This window comes from Triturus cristatus, chromosome 4_2 (genome assembly GCF_964204655.1).
Source record: "Triturus cristatus chromosome 4_2, aTriCri1.1, whole genome shotgun sequence".
Taxonomy (NCBI): Eukaryota; Metazoa; Chordata; class Amphibia; order Caudata; family Salamandridae; genus Triturus; species Triturus cristatus.
Window position 1 is genome coordinate 84,371,630 of NC_140586.1, and position 15,014 is coordinate 84,386,643.

At 47.2% G+C, this 15,014-nt stretch overlaps 2 protein-coding genes across 6 annotated transcripts in view; both read right to left on the reverse strand.

Moving 5' to 3' along the window:
* The window catches only part of SMARCA4 (SWI/SNF related BAF chromatin remodeling complex subunit ATPase 4), a 533,682-nt gene that overhangs the window by 110,490 nt on the left and 408,178 nt on the right, over window positions 1-15,014 (reverse strand). For all 5 annotated transcript variants that reach the window (XM_085600653.1, XM_085600652.1, XM_085600651.1 and 2 more), the window contains exon 31: window positions 3,211-3,312. In XM_085600653.1, the coding sequence (XP_085456779.1) occupies window positions 3,211-3,312 (102 nt within the window). The remainder of the gene's footprint in view (window positions 1-3,210; window positions 3,313-15,014) is intronic.
* The window catches only part of LOC146833047 (uncharacterized), a 140,153-nt gene that overhangs the window by 40,485 nt on the left and 84,654 nt on the right, over window positions 1-15,014 (reverse strand). The gene's annotated exons all lie outside the window — the stretch shown is intronic.

Sequence of the window (15,014 nt, forward strand, 5' to 3'; positions counted from 1 at the left end):
TAAACAGCCCCATGCAGCTCAAAGGGCGTGTATATCCACCCCAGTGAAGTGAATCGACTCCTATCATCAGTTAATTTGTTTTTGTGTTGCCTCTCATACCTTTGTGCTTACTTTTGCAATATGCAATTGACTTTTGTAGAAGTTTACAAGTGGTTGCAATAGGCAACACAATTTTAAACACAATAATGCATTGAGTTCAATGGAAGTTTCAAGTTATTTGCAACAGATTACTTTTAGGATTACTTTTGGATTTCCAGGACTGCATCCTAGATTCAGTCCTGGGTCAGTACTTGGAATCAAGAGATAAAAGTCGACTTAATTACTGTGATGATTTTTAGACAATATTTTTCTATTTTAAAAGTTGACACTTAGAAAATATTTCATAGAAAACAGTCAATGATTCCCTATGGCAGAAAATTCAAGTTACAGGTATAGTATGTTCTCGTTACTTTTGTAATCCAGTACTGGGTGCCTAGACTCAGTACTGGGACCTTTATCCAAAACAGGTAAGTAATTACGTTTTCAGAAATTTATTCGATTTTTAAAGAATATTTAAAGTTTGCAGAAATTTCACACAAAAACAGTCAATGATTTCCTATGGGAGAAAACTGGGTTACTGGTAAGTAAAGTTGTAAGTATTTTTCAGAGTCAGTGCTGGGCACCAAGATCCAACACTGGGAGCTCACCTAAGAGCAGGTGAGTATTTTCGTTTTCGTTACTGGGCTGATTTTTGGTGAATATTTTAAGTTTTGAAAAGTCAAGTCAAAAAAGCCAGTAAATGTTACCCTATGGAGAAAATTGAGTTATCGGTTTAAAGGTAAGTACTCGACTGGCAGAGTTAAGGTTCTGGACATAGACTCAGGGGTCTCCCAGGGTCAGGTAGGTACAGTTGGTTCACCCTCAGCGGCACAAGGGCGGCCGGGTGCAGAGAGATTTAGGCCCAATTTTATCCTATGAGAGGGAGGGGGGCCTTGGTTGGTGGCTGCTGACTAGCAGGCCACGCGGTTGTGGGAGCTGGGCTCCTGGTCACCTACTCAGGGCAAGTGGGGAAGTAGGTAGGTGTAGAGGCTGCACTGCCAGGGCCACTCGGGTGGCTGGGTGCAGGGTGCTTTTGAGCCTTCGGGCACTCAATTGATTTCAATGGGAAAGCTCCGGTTTAGAAAAAGACTGCAAGCTCGGGGACGAAGATTCTTCAGGTGCCACCACCACTTCGAAAGCTAAGTTAGGTAGTTGGAGGATAGGTAGGTACCCCGGGATTGGGCACAGGGGGCCGCGGTGCCTTTTGGTGTCGGGAAATCTTACCCTCTGTTGATCGCGGTTGGGGGGGGGGGGGCACCTGGTTCTGAGGCTGCAGGCTTCTTCAGGAGTGTCGAGGGAGGTCCTTGGGTGCTGGACTCGGGGTCACAGTCGCCATGGGGTCGTCCTCGTGGTTTTTGTTCACTCCGGCACTGGCCAGGCTTGGCTGGTGCAGTGTGCTGGGTTAGCGGTTCCGGGCTGCTGCCAGGGATTAGAGGTAGGTTTGAGTAGAGCCTCTACTCATGGGAGTCCCAGGGGCTTAAAGCAGTTCTTAGCAGCTGCAGGGCAGATCTTCTTTCGGATTTTGGAATCTGGAGAAGGAAGGTTCAGGGTGCCCATAAATACTAGATTTAGGGCCGTTCCAGGTAGGTGAAGGGCAGGGACCAAAGGGTCCCTGTCCTGGGGTGGGTACACCCCCTATCCTGCCTCTCTCCTGTGGGATGGGGGCAGTAGCCTAGTCCTGATAGGGTAGGGCTCCCCATCTTCAAGATGGCGAGAGCCCGGAGATGTGCTTCTCCTCACCTCCCCCACCTGAGGGGTGGGGTTGGCAGGCTGGCACATCCCCTGTCCTTACTTGGGGTTTCCAGACAAGCTTCCCGCCAGAGTGGGGGGTTGCAGTGGCCTGGGGAAGCTCACAGAGGCGGCATGCCTTTGAAGCTTCCCCCTGCCCATCCTGGGGGAGGAGATTTAGCACCTCGCCCAGGATGTGCATTGTTGCAGACCCAGGAGAGCAGGGGCTCTCCTACCCAGGGGTCCAGCAACATGTCTGCTGTGTGGAAGCCTAGGCAGCCTCAGAACAGACGTGGATTGTAGGTTAGGTTTTAGGGGGCATCTCTAAGATGCCCTCTGGGGTGCTTGGTACATTAAACCCCACACTGGCATCAGTGTGGGTTTAATGTGCTGAGAAGTTGGATACCAAACTACTCAGTCTTCAGTGTTGCCATTATGGTGCTGTGGAGTTCGTGTTTGACGAGCTCTCAGAACCATGTACTCTTAAATGGCAGCACTGCACTTACAGTGCCCAGGAATGGACCTGGGTACTGTAGGGGCTCAGGGCTCCTGCTCCTGTGCCCACACCACTGGCATAGGGCACCCAGTTTGAGGGGTGACTGATGTATGCCATGGCAGTGTAGGTGGTGGGCATGGCACACAGGGATGTGTGCCATGGCACACAGGGATGTGTGCCATGTCGACTCTTTGTTTTGTCTTGCACCCAGACTCCCAGCCTGCAAGGGCAGTGTGTGTGTGTGTGTGTAAGGGTACAGGGCCTCTAAGGGTGGCACAATAAGTGCTGCAGCCCTTAGAGGCCTTCCCTGGTCACAAGGCCCTGGGTACCTAGGGTACCATTTACCAGGGGCTGACATGAGGCCAGGGTTTTCCAATTTGGGTTTGGTGTTTTAGGGCAGGAGTCCAGGGCACACTCAGTCAAAGTACATTCAGCAATTCAGTAAAAAGTGGGGGCATACCATGCAAGCAAGATGGCACTTTCTCACACACAGTACACAACCTATAAGGAATTCCTTCAGCAGACTCCCAGCCTGCAAGTTCAACTGCCTCATGGCTTCATTTTAACCTCTGTCACTAATCCCGCTATTCAGACCAATAGCACATGCAACAGTCCCCTTCTTTCAAGAACCACACTATGCAGGATTGGCTGAACTCCGCAGCAATTAACTCCCGAGATACAGGCATTCACAGCTCAAGGATTGGGTGACGTCTGCAGCACGTACCTTCATTAAATTCCAGAGTGAAGGCGAGTTGGTAATAGGCAGCTAGTGCTTTCCAGACTCCTACCATATAAGCTGTAAAAGGTGTTACAGGGTGTGTTTAAAGTACTTACAAATTCTCAATCATGTTCAACTCCTGCCAAGCCCCACTACTGTAGTCACCATGTGTTAAGTGCCTCATTCTTACCAGCGAGCCTTCAAGGTTAAAGGTCTGAGCATTCTGGCACAGCAGCATCACATCCCTCTCCAGGTCGTTCAAACTTCGGTACTTATGATTTCGAATCCTCTCCTAGAGAAGGCCAAATAGTACATCATTTAATAGCAATTGGGTATGTGCACAGATGTAATTTACCTGTAAAGTTAGTTCACCAACGCTGGCATTTTACAGCTTCGTATGTTTAAAATATAATAAACATGAGGGAAGCTACTTTCCTGATGATATATGGAGAGTTTTGAAAGCACGTGAATCCATTAACGATTCAATATGAAACAACCAAAATTATGAGGGTTACAGTAAAATCAAAAATGTGTTTTTATGGTTTGAAACCTTGCTATATTTACCCAGGTTCTGCAGTTTGGCACTTTTTGTGTCATGCTTCTTTTGGCAATACTCTTAACTTAACTAATCAAACCAGTGTAATGCTGCCACTCTATCACTTATACACAGCACCACACCCCTTTCAACCATTACAACTCACTGGAAGTGGATGTTACGCTTACCCTGCCTTGAACCCTTACCTACCAGCAAATCAGAACACTCCTGTAAGGAGAGGATGTAAATAAGAAAGAGCCAACAACAGCAATCAGTAAAGGACTAGGTTTATTCGGTAGTCTACCAAACAATCCCTTGGTCAATCAAAGAGGGTGAAAAGAGAGAGGAGTACAGGTCATCGCCACGCTCTAAGACAGCCAGTCTATCACTGCTAAATGATCTACAAACAATGGAAACACTAGCACCACACTCCCCGCAGAAAGAACACACTGGCCAATGGTCGAATGAACCACAAGCCTTCAGGAGGCTTCTTCTTCATTAATGCCTAGCAGATCATAATGCAGAGTATGATCCAGCAAGAGATGGTTCTTTTCCACACTGCTTTTCCATTCTTTGTTCCTGTGAGGCCAGCAAGGAGCTTCTAGTCCATTCTATGTCTTCTGGAAATGATTCATGTAAAACATGAGAGCCCTCTTTATGTCCAGCCGATGTAGTCTCTCCTCCTTAGGGGGTGAGGTGGAGAAAAGAACTTTGGAAGAGTGATAGGTTTCCGATGTGAAAAGGAGTATCTACCTTTGACAATAAAGAGGCACGAGTCACAGGAACCAGCTTATGTAGGTAGAAGCTAGTATTAGGAGTGTTAACAGAGAGGGCCTAAAGATTGCTTACTGTCTGTGCTGATGTTATGGCAACCAAGAAGACCTTCTTTAAAGTCAGCAACCTGAGATGACAGCTATACATAGATTTGAATAGAGAACACATGAGAAAGGTCAAAATTAATTTCAAGTCCCACTGGGGTATAATGAAAAGTGAAAGGGGAAAAAAATGATGTAGCCCTTTAAGGAAACTCATCATAACTGGTGATTTAAACCAAAAAGGCTGGTTCTGCAAACGTAAAAAGCAATAGCCGACAGGTATTCTTTTTATTGTGCCCAAAGCATGGCCCTGCTGGGCAAAGGATACACGAACAACAAACAGCTTGGAGTGAAGTGGGCTGACTTGTGTGGTTGCGCACCAGGCTACAAACTTTACCCAACAGCAGATGATTACAGATTTGGGAAAGGGACGTCTGGCTGTCAGGAAGACGTCCGTATCCTTGGGAGGAAGGTCAAAGGTGTTCATCTGTTGCTGCTCTATCTCTAAGCACGGAGGTGGAGGGTGCACAGATTTGTGAGCAGGACCCTGCCCCACTGCTTCGAGGGGAGATCCTTCCGAAAGTGGCAGCCTGATCAGAAGACAGATGCTCATACCCAGGAGTTTCGGGATACCACACTCTCCTCGTCCAATCCAAATTTACCAGGATGACTTGGGCCCAGTAGAACAAATTACTTTACTTACCTTCGGTAATGATACATCTGTAAGAGACATAGATTAGTTATAGATGTCATACCTTTAGAATTACCCCCAGGCATCAGACTGGATCCGGAGAATTTTTTGTCAGCAGTACCCTTGTGCGTCGAAAGGTGGCGTCGGTCGGCTCCGCGTTCGCCGTTGGCGGCGTGGTCGCCGGGATAATGTCGCGGTAGCTACTTAGACACCGCCCTCGCGCGCTAACGTCAGTTCTTTTACACGACATTCCACGCCAGAAGTCCAGAGACATGCAAGACACTGACCACTGGTGCACAAAACTAGGGCCCTGAAAGGGATTACTCAACTCTAGAAGTCAGTTCGCAGAATGGGGAAGATGGGTGGGGTGGTAAGGAGTCTATAACTAATCTATGTCTCTTACAGATGGAAAATGCTACTTACCCTGTATGCATCTGTTCTTGGCATATAGAGCTGTAGAGTCGTATGCTTTAGCATAGATCGCCATCTGGTGTTGGGTCCGGATGTTTGCACTTTGTTTTGGTTCGAAGAAGTCTTGTAGTCACAAGATAGGTGACTCCTCCTTTCGGTGATAGCACGCATGGTCCTCGGCTCCATCCCCAGATTGTTTTGCCATAAATGGTGATGATGGAGTTAGTAAAATAAGAAAGAGAGATGTCCATGTAGATTTCTATCCAAGTAAGATATCACTGTAACAGGTAAAGGTACCTGGGGAGGCGGGTGGGTGCATATGACTCTAGAGCTCTACACGCCAAGAACAGATGCATACTGGGTAAGTATAATTTTCCATTCGAGGCATATGAGCTGTAGGTCATATGCTTTAGCATAGAGCATAAAGCAGTTATTTTTAAGCTGTGGCTAACCTGTAGCGGTTGCAGTGGTTTGGAATAGTGTTCGTAAAACTGCCTGGCCCACACCAACCTACTGTTTTGCTAACACATCCACACAATAGTGTTTTGTGAATGTGTGTGGTGTAGACCATGTTGCAGCTTTGCAGAGGTCATTTATGGGTATGTTTCCTAAGAAGGCCATAGATGCCCCTAGTTTACGTACAGAATGCGTACTAGGGGGAATTGTTAGCGTGCGTTTAGCTACGAGGTAGCATATTTGAATGCACTTAACTATCAACCTTGCAATGCCTGATTTTGAAATAGGATTGCCTTTATGTGGTGGAGCAAAAGCCACAGAGAGTTGTTTAGTTTTCCTAAAGGGCTTTGTTCTTTCTATGTAGTAAAGCAGTGCTCTTTTGACATCTAATGTGTGAAGGGCACGTTCTGCCACCGAATCTGGTTGAGGGAAAAAGACAGGCAACTAAACAGATTGGTTGATGTGAAAGGCAGAAATGACTTTAGGTAAGAATTTGGGGTTATTCCGAAGGACCACTTTGCTTTGGGGTATTTGCAAAAATGGTTCCTCTATGGCATGGGTACTCCTAGTACGGCCCGCGGGCCGCCAGCGGCCCAGCAAGCCTTCCTTGGCGGCCCGCGGACTTTGCAGAAATCGTACCTGTGCTTGTCAGCAAACACCGCCGGTTGCAGCAGCGCGGAGCTATGGGGGCCGGGCGATTCTTTTAAAGACCATTCACTTGTTAATGAGGCTTTGTTGTATTTCGCCTCTTCTTAGTGCCCCTGCATCTACTCTCTGATTGAGTGGAGATGCAGGGGCGCTAAGAAGAGGTAAAAGACAACAAAGCCTCATTAACAAGTGAATGGTCTTTTAAAGACCTGTGAAGTACCCGGGTGCGGCTGTGTGTGTGCCCGGGAAGCAGTCTCAGCCCAGGGTGACACACGCGGGGTGAGGTGACAGAGGGTGACGAGGACAGCAGGGAGTGAGAGCAGCGGGTGAAGTGACAGAGGGAGACAGACAGAGGGGGACAGATGAGGACAGAGGGAAGGAGACAGAGGGAAGGAGACAGAGGGAGGGAGACAGAGGGAGGGAGACAGAGGGAGGGAGACAGAGGGAGGGAGACAGAGGGAGGGAGACAGAGGGAGGGAGACAGAGGGAGGGAGACAGAGGGAGGGAGACAGAGGGAGGGAGACAGAGGGAGGGAGACAGAGGGAGGGAGACAGAGGGAGGGAGGCAGAGGGAGGGAGGCAGAGGGAGGGAGGCAGAGGGAGGGAGGCAGAGGGAGGGAGGCAGAGGGAGGGAGGCAGAGGGAGGGAGGCAGAGGGAGGGAGACAGAGGGAGGGAGACAGAGGGAGGGAGACAGAGGGAGGGAGACAGAGGGAGGGAGACAGAGGGAGGGAGACAGAGGGAGGGAGACAGAGGGAGGGAGACAGAGGGAGGGAGACAGAGGGAGGGAGACAGAGGGAGGGAGACAGAGGGAGGGAGACAGAGGGAGGGAGACCGAGAGGGAGAGAGAGGGAGGGAGACAGACAGAGGGAGGGAGACAGACAGAGGGAGGGAGGGAGAGACAGCAGGAGACAGAGGGAGGGAGACAGCTAGAGGGATACAGAGGGAGGGAGACAGACAGAGGGAGGGAGACAGCGACAGACAGAGGGAGGGAGACAGAGAGAGAGAGAGAGGGGAAGGGAGACAGAGAGAGGGAAACAAGCAGAGAGGCAGACAGAGGGAGGGAGACAGACAGAGGGAGTGAGACAGAGAGAGGGAGAGAGAGGCAGGGAGACAGAGAGACAGAGAGAGGTAGACAGAGAGAGAGGGAGAGAGAGGGAGGGAGAGAGAGAGAGAGAGAGAGAGAGAGGGAGAGGGAGACAGAGTGAGAGAGGGAGACAAGCAGTGTGAGTGAGACAGAGGGAGACAAAGAGAGAGAGAGGGAGGGAGGGAGGGATAGAGAGTAGGAGGTAGAGATAGAGAGAGGGAGGGAGACAGAGTGAGAGAGAGAGAGAGAGAGAGAGAGAGAGAGATATAAATAGAGGGAGAGATGTGTGTATGCCAGGCTCAATGGACGAAGGCGTCCGCTGCAGGGGCCTGTGTTTAACCTCATCGGCATAGTTTTTTTTTTGATCTAGCCCCGCTCCCTCATCCTACTGCCCCTGCCCCCACCGGTGCGGCCCTCGGCCATAAACCACACTGTAAATTTGGCCCCGGAGATAAAGTTTGTGAGTACCCATGCTCTATGGTTACTGCCTGGACCTCACCCACTCTCCTTAAAGAAGTGAAGGCTATAAGGAAGGCTACTTTCCAAGCAAGAAATTGTATTTCACACTTGTGCAACGGTTCGAATGGTGGGCCCATGAGTCTTGTAAGGACTATGTTAAGGTTCCACACCGGAGAAGGTGGAAGTCTGGGAGGAATACGTCTTTTGAGTCCTTCCATAAAAGCGTTAATAGCTGGCACTCTAAATGGAAACAGGTGCTGCCTATTCTGCAGATATTCAGCTATTGCAGTGAGATGTAAGCGTATGGATGTGTACGCTAAATTAGAACGTTGCAGGTGCAATAAATAACAAATGATGTTTTGTATTGAAGCATCTAGTGGATTAATAAACCACAAATCTCTTCCACTTTGCTGCGTAGCATTGTCTTGTGGTAGGAAGTCTAGCTTCTTTGATAATGTTCATACAGTCTGGCGGAAGGTTAGGGTAGCCAAACTCTAGGATTTCAGGTGCCAAATCGCAAGATTGAGTTGATTGGGATCTGGATGTCTTATCTCGCCATGGTTCTGAGTTAGGAACTTGGGGAAGAGGTGTAGTTTTTGGTGGGGAACTACTGATCGTTCCAACAGGGTTGTGAACCAGTGTTGTCAGGCCCATGTTGGAGCAACTAGGATAAGTGTCAGAGTGTTGTTCGAGTTTCCGAACCACTGATGGAATGAGCAGGAGAGGTGGAAAAGCGTAAGCAAATATCCCTGACCAATTAATCCATAGTGCATTGCCTTTGGATAATGGGTGTGGATGTCTGGACGCGAAGTTTGGGCGTTTTGGTGGGTGGCGAACAGGTCTATGTCTGGGAACAGGGGTGTGGAAATTTATAAAATATCTACTTGTCCATGGGGCAGTTTGCTTCATAAATCTACTTGCCCTGTAACAAAATCCACTTGTCCCTTTAGTGCCATGTAATGCGGTGACAAATTATGGCAGCATTCTCATTATACAAGAGCTCCGGAATAGCCTCTCTGATTATGCCAGGGCTCCTTCCATAGTAGGGTTTGAATACTAGCAATTCCCTTATGTTGCCACGATTCAGCAGATCTACCTACTAATTTGCATATTTTAAGGGTTTTTACCAACTCTTCTCTAATCTTTTCCCATACTGAGAGAAGTTGGAAATTTACTCCTGACAATGGCCGACATGAAACTTCTTTCAGGGTTGGGGAGAAAATGGTTGGAGGGAAAGTGAACTTGCAAACACTCAGATTTTCGCATGAGCACATCTACACCTGCATATTAGCTCATGCTAAAATAGAGTTCACAAATATTTTCTAGGAGTACTATTTCTTGACCTACTTCTGTAGAGTCTTGTGAATTCATCAAAGACATATATCTGCACTTAATGCAAGGATATGAGTGCACTTTTGAGACTTTATTTAATAATTGTGCCCCTGATTAGGTCTGGCATTAACCATGACATTTTGTGTATATTAAAATTCTGTCCCTCTCTCTCTGTTGGTGAGCTTCACTGTGAGTGACAGCATTCTGTTCTTTCACAAGGAGCATAATCGACACATAGTCGTTTTGTTCAGTGCCAGGAACTACTGTTGCAATGTGTGCTTTTTGAGACCAAAACAATTTTTGCTTTTGCCAATGTTTGTTATAATGAAGGCCCGGTAGCTCTCACACCAATAAGGTTTTACAAAAAACATGCCAAAACAAGTCACGCATTGACAAAACCAAAAGGCAGACCGAACAATTTCAGACCTATTGGCTTTACCAATGCTTGTTTAATTTGTTTCCCATAATCTTATTAAAACTGGTTTACACTGATTTTTCCATTATGAATATTTTTGGGAAACACTAGCGATGCTGCAGGAAAATGCTACCTAAAATGTTACAGTATAGCAAAATGTTTTTGCATTTTTTTTGTGAACATTTTATTTTGAAGGCAAAGAATAATCAATCTTGCTTTCAAGCTTCTGCATATATTTGCATCTAATCAGGGAGCATTCTGGGAGCAGTATGCATAGCCTCATATTGCTAAATATTGAAAACGTGTGTACGTACACATTTTTAATACTGGACCCACTGTCAGTAGTACAGTCTGAACTTACAACATGTACTTAGATTACTCACCATAATAATAAAGGTTTTGCATGAATGAACCATAAATCCAAGTTTGAACAGCATTAACACATGGACACAAATATTACCTTAACTGCAGGCTAAGCCTTTCCCTGATCCATAATGTGGTACTGCAAACTGGCAGTCAAAGGGTTTGTGATGTAGGGGGTTGGGCCTACTTGTCCCAAGGACAAAATACACATGGAAAGTTGTTGCCCTTGACCCCAAACAATATGTCCCGGGCGTAGGGCTATAGGAATTCCACATCCCTGCTGGGAAGCCCCACATTTAGAAGAATGGTAAGATAACTTGGGGGTGAAGTTCCCATTCGTGTATCTGCTGTTGACGACGACTGAGCAGATCCACAACTTGGTTGTGTATCCCTGGAAGATATTCTGCAAGGAGATTTAGGTTTTGAGGTATGGCCCATCTCCAGATGCTCTGTGCTAACTGTGACAGCTGTAGAGAGTGCGTCCCCCCCCCCTGTTTTTGTATGTAGTACATAGGTGTCATGTTGTCCGTGCGAACCAAGACAGCTTTGCCTACTAGATGAAATTGAAAGGCTTTCAATGATAGAAAAATTGCTAGTAGTTCCAAGTGGTTTATGTGGAGTTGTTTTTGCTGTACAGTCCACATGCTGTGAATGATATGTTTTCCCATATGTGCTCCCCAACCATTGAGGGATGCTTCTGCTGTTATCTGTAGAACCGGATAGAAAAATGGTCGTCCCTTGGAATGGTTTTTCATGTTCCAGCACTGCAGAGCGCGATGGGTGTGGCCATCTATCAACACCAGATCTGATAAAGGACCTAGAGCCTAGTTCCACTGACGTGCTAGGCATTCCTGTAGGGTACGCATTTGGAGTCTTGCGTATGGAACGATCAAAATGCAAGAAGCCATCATTCCGATTAGTTGCATGAACACTCTGGCTGGTAGTGAGTGTTGAGGCTAAAATAGGGAAACTAGAGCTTGGATGTTGCGAATCCTAACTGGGTTAGGGTAAGCTAAAGCTTTGCAGGTGTTTATTGTGGCTCCCAGATACCCTTGTGTGATGGATGGTGGGAGGTGAGACTTGGTGAGGTTTACTGTGAACCCCAAGTTGTGAAGCACTTGGACTGTCTTTAGAGTGTGATGTATGCAGCTTTGTTGTGATCTGGTCTTTATTAGCTAGTTGTCTAGGTAGGGGAAGACAGGAATGTGCTGTCTTCTTAGATGAGCTGCGACAACTGCGAGGCACTTGGTGAAAACTATGAGTGCTGTAGTTACTCCGAATGGCAGGACTTTGAATTGATAATGTTGTCCGTCCAGTTTAAACCTGAGATATTTTCTGTGAGCGGGGTGAATGGGAATATGGAAATAGGCGGCCTTTAGATCTAGAGTGGATAAGAAGTCGCTTTCCTGAAGTAGTGGGAGCACGTGCTGGAGTGTGATCATCTGGAAGTGATCCAACTGTATGTAGAGGTTCAGCTGTCTGAGTTCTAATATAGGCCTGAGACACCAGTCTTTTTTGGGAATTAAGAAGTACAGGGAGTACACTCCCGCCCCTTGATGTATTAACGGAACATGTTCTATAGTGTGCTTTTGTAACAGGGATAGAACTTCTTGTTTTAAGAGCGTGAGATGTTCCAGCGACATTGTATGTGCTCTAGGGGGGATGTTTGGTGGAGTGTTTGTAAGCTTCAGGCAGTAACCATGTTAGATAATTTGTAGTACCCATTTGTCTAAGGTGATTGAGTTCCAGACAGGGAGGAATTGGGAGAGATGATCCCCGATAGGAGTGGGATGATCGGGGGGTAGTGGAGGGAAGTCATTGCTTGTTTCCGGGGGCAGAGCGTGTGGAATTACCTCTTCCTCGCCCTCTATTATTGATCCCTCTATAATTTCCTCAAGAATATCCTCTGTGAAAGGGGGATTGATTGATGCCCTTGTAAGAGGAGGAGGACAGGTCAGTGGAGACAGCCTTTGAGCCACCCCTGTAAAAGGAGCGGCGAAAGGAACCGCTACTGGCTGGTAATTGTAAAGCCCCCATTGACTTTGCGACCTCTGTCTTTTTTCGTCTCTTCCAGCATGGTGTCAACAGCTGGGCCATAAAGATGCTCCTTGTCGAATGGCTGGTTAAGGATGGAGGTTTGTACCTCTGGCTTAAAACCAGAGATCCTGAGCCAAGCGTGTGTGCAGTAATACACTTGTATTAATAGCACGAGATGCTGTGTCTGCAGCGTCCAGTGCACATTTTATGGAGGAGTTAGTAATGAGCTTACCCTCTTGTATAAGGTCGTTAGATTTAGATTTGCATTGGTCAGGCAGGTGTTGGATTAGTTTTTCCAGCTCATCATAGTGAGCCCTGTCATAACGGGCTAACATTGCTTGGGCATTAGCAATGCACCAGTTATTTGCAGCCTGTGAACCAATCCTTTTGCCTGAGGCATCGATAAGCTTAGATTCTTGGTCAGAAGGCAGGGTGTCCCTTGTGGCTTGGGAGTTAGCTCTCTTGTATGCGTTGGATACTACAAGAGAGTCTAAAGGTAGTTGTCCTTTAATATTAATAGGATCTGTAGGTGCTGATTTAGATATTTTATCTATCCTAGGAGGGATAATTCTAGCCCTCACTGGATCCTTAAAAACCTCGTCCGTATGTTTAAGCATACCTATTAACATTGGCAAGGTATGAGTTGTTGTTTGGAAGGAGGAAAGTGTTTCAAAAAGAAAATCCTCTTCCAATGGTTCGTTGTGGAGTTCTACCCCATAATATTTAGCAGCCCTGTTAAGGAGTTCAAGGTAACGAATAGTTTCTTACCTGTCGGTGTAGGTTTGCAGCTTGAAGATCTTTTTGGATTCACTATGCTGTGCATTATTCCGTGGTCTGGTGGTTGGGTCCGGATTCGTAGTCTCTCTTTTGTCTTTTTTTTTGTAGCCCAGGTAGGCGTCGACGTCCCACAATTTGGTGCACCTCTCGTGACGTCGTCCTGCTTCCTGCGGAAGTCCCACCTCGGGGCGCCATCTTCGGATTTTTTTTTTTTTTTTTTTAACCCTAGGCCATTTACCGTATTTCTTCTCAATTTTATCCTTTCTCACATTTCTCTTCAAAACTTCTTTGTTCTCCATTCTCTGTCTTTTCCCCCTCTTCTCCATCCTCATCTTTCTGGCGGAGGTGGGAGGGTTCGCTAGTGAATCCAGAAAGATCTTCAAGCTGCAAAACTACACCGACAGGTAAGAAACTATTCGTTTTGCAGCGTGAATCTTTCTGGATTTACTATGCTGTGCATCGATTTGTCACTTTTGTGGCGGCTGGGTGGAAGATGAGCGTTGGTCGTTGAATACATGTTGAAGCACCTTTTGTCCTACTTGTGCTTCCTTGTTCATTTGTATATCCACGCAGTAGTGCTTAGTGAACGTGTGCACTGAAGCCCATGTTGCCGCCAGGCATATGTCTTGAATGGGTGTGTTTGCCAGAAAAGCAATTGTGGCTCCTTTCTTCCTTGTGGAGTGGGCCCGTGCCCTTTCTGGTAGTTCTTGCCCTGCCTGTTTGTGGCAGAACTGTATCGTGAGTGCGATCCATCACGCGATGGTGTCCTTTGTTACTGGCCTACCCAGGAAGCTGGTTGCGAAGGACACAAAAAACTGCTTAGTTTTCCTGTGCTCCTTGGTTCACTCAATGTAGTGCATCACCGCCCTTCTAGCGTCCAGAGTGTGCAGTGCCCTTTCTGCACCTGTGGTAGGGTTCTGAAAAAAGCTTGGTATTTGTATTGTCTGGTTCATATGAAATGCTGACACCACCTTCGGCATGAAGTGTGGGTCCGTTCTCATTACGACTCTGTCCTTGTGTATCGGGATGTAGGGCTCTTGCAGCGTTAGCGCTTGCAGCTCGCTTACTCTGCGCAGCGAGGTTATTGCCACCAGAAAGGCTGTCTTCATTGTTAGCATTTGAAGGGAGGCCTTGTGAATGGGTTCAAAGGGAGCCTTCATAAGTTCTGTTAGGACTAAGTTGAGGTTCCACGCCGGCGGCGGCATCCTTTTTGGTGGCGCTATCCTTTTTGCCCCCTCCAGGAACCTCCTTACATCTCTTGATGTAAAGAAACTTTCACCCGTCTCACCTCGTGTGTAGGCAACAATCGCTGCGAGGTGTACCCTTAGTGAGGATGAACATAGTTTAGCCTTTAGCAGGTGCGTGAGGTATCTTAGCACCGTTGATTCCCTTGTCATCTTATTTTGCAGTTTATGTCTCCTGCACCAGTGTGTGTACCTCTTCCATTTTTCCCCATAGCATTTCCGTGTCGTCGGTCTCCTTGCTTCCCGGAGCACTCGCATAGTGTTTTGAGGTAGCCTAAGGTGTGCAAACTCTATGTCTTCAGGAGCCATGCCGCTAGGCCGAGTCTCTCTGGCTCTGGGTGTAGAACCTCTGCGTTCTGCATGGAGAGTAAGTCCTTTCTTTTGGTGAACTTGTGTGGTGGTCCCTGTGCCATCTCCACTATTTGCTAGTACCAGGTCTGTCTTGCCCACTGTGGTGCCACTAGGATCAGCGTCATGTTGCTGGTCCTGCACTTGTTGAGTACCCTGTGCATCAGTGGTATTGGTGGAAAAGCGTAGGCAAATGTTTTTGACCAGCTTATCCATAGGGCATTCCCCATGGATTGGTTTTCTGGTTGTCTGGATGCGAAGCTTTGGCATTTTGCATTCTGGTGTGTTGCAAACAGGTCTATTGTCGATGTACCCCACCTTCTTTGCGTTTCCTGTCCATTGAGCTCCCACTCGTGGGACGCCGAAGTCTGCCTGCTGA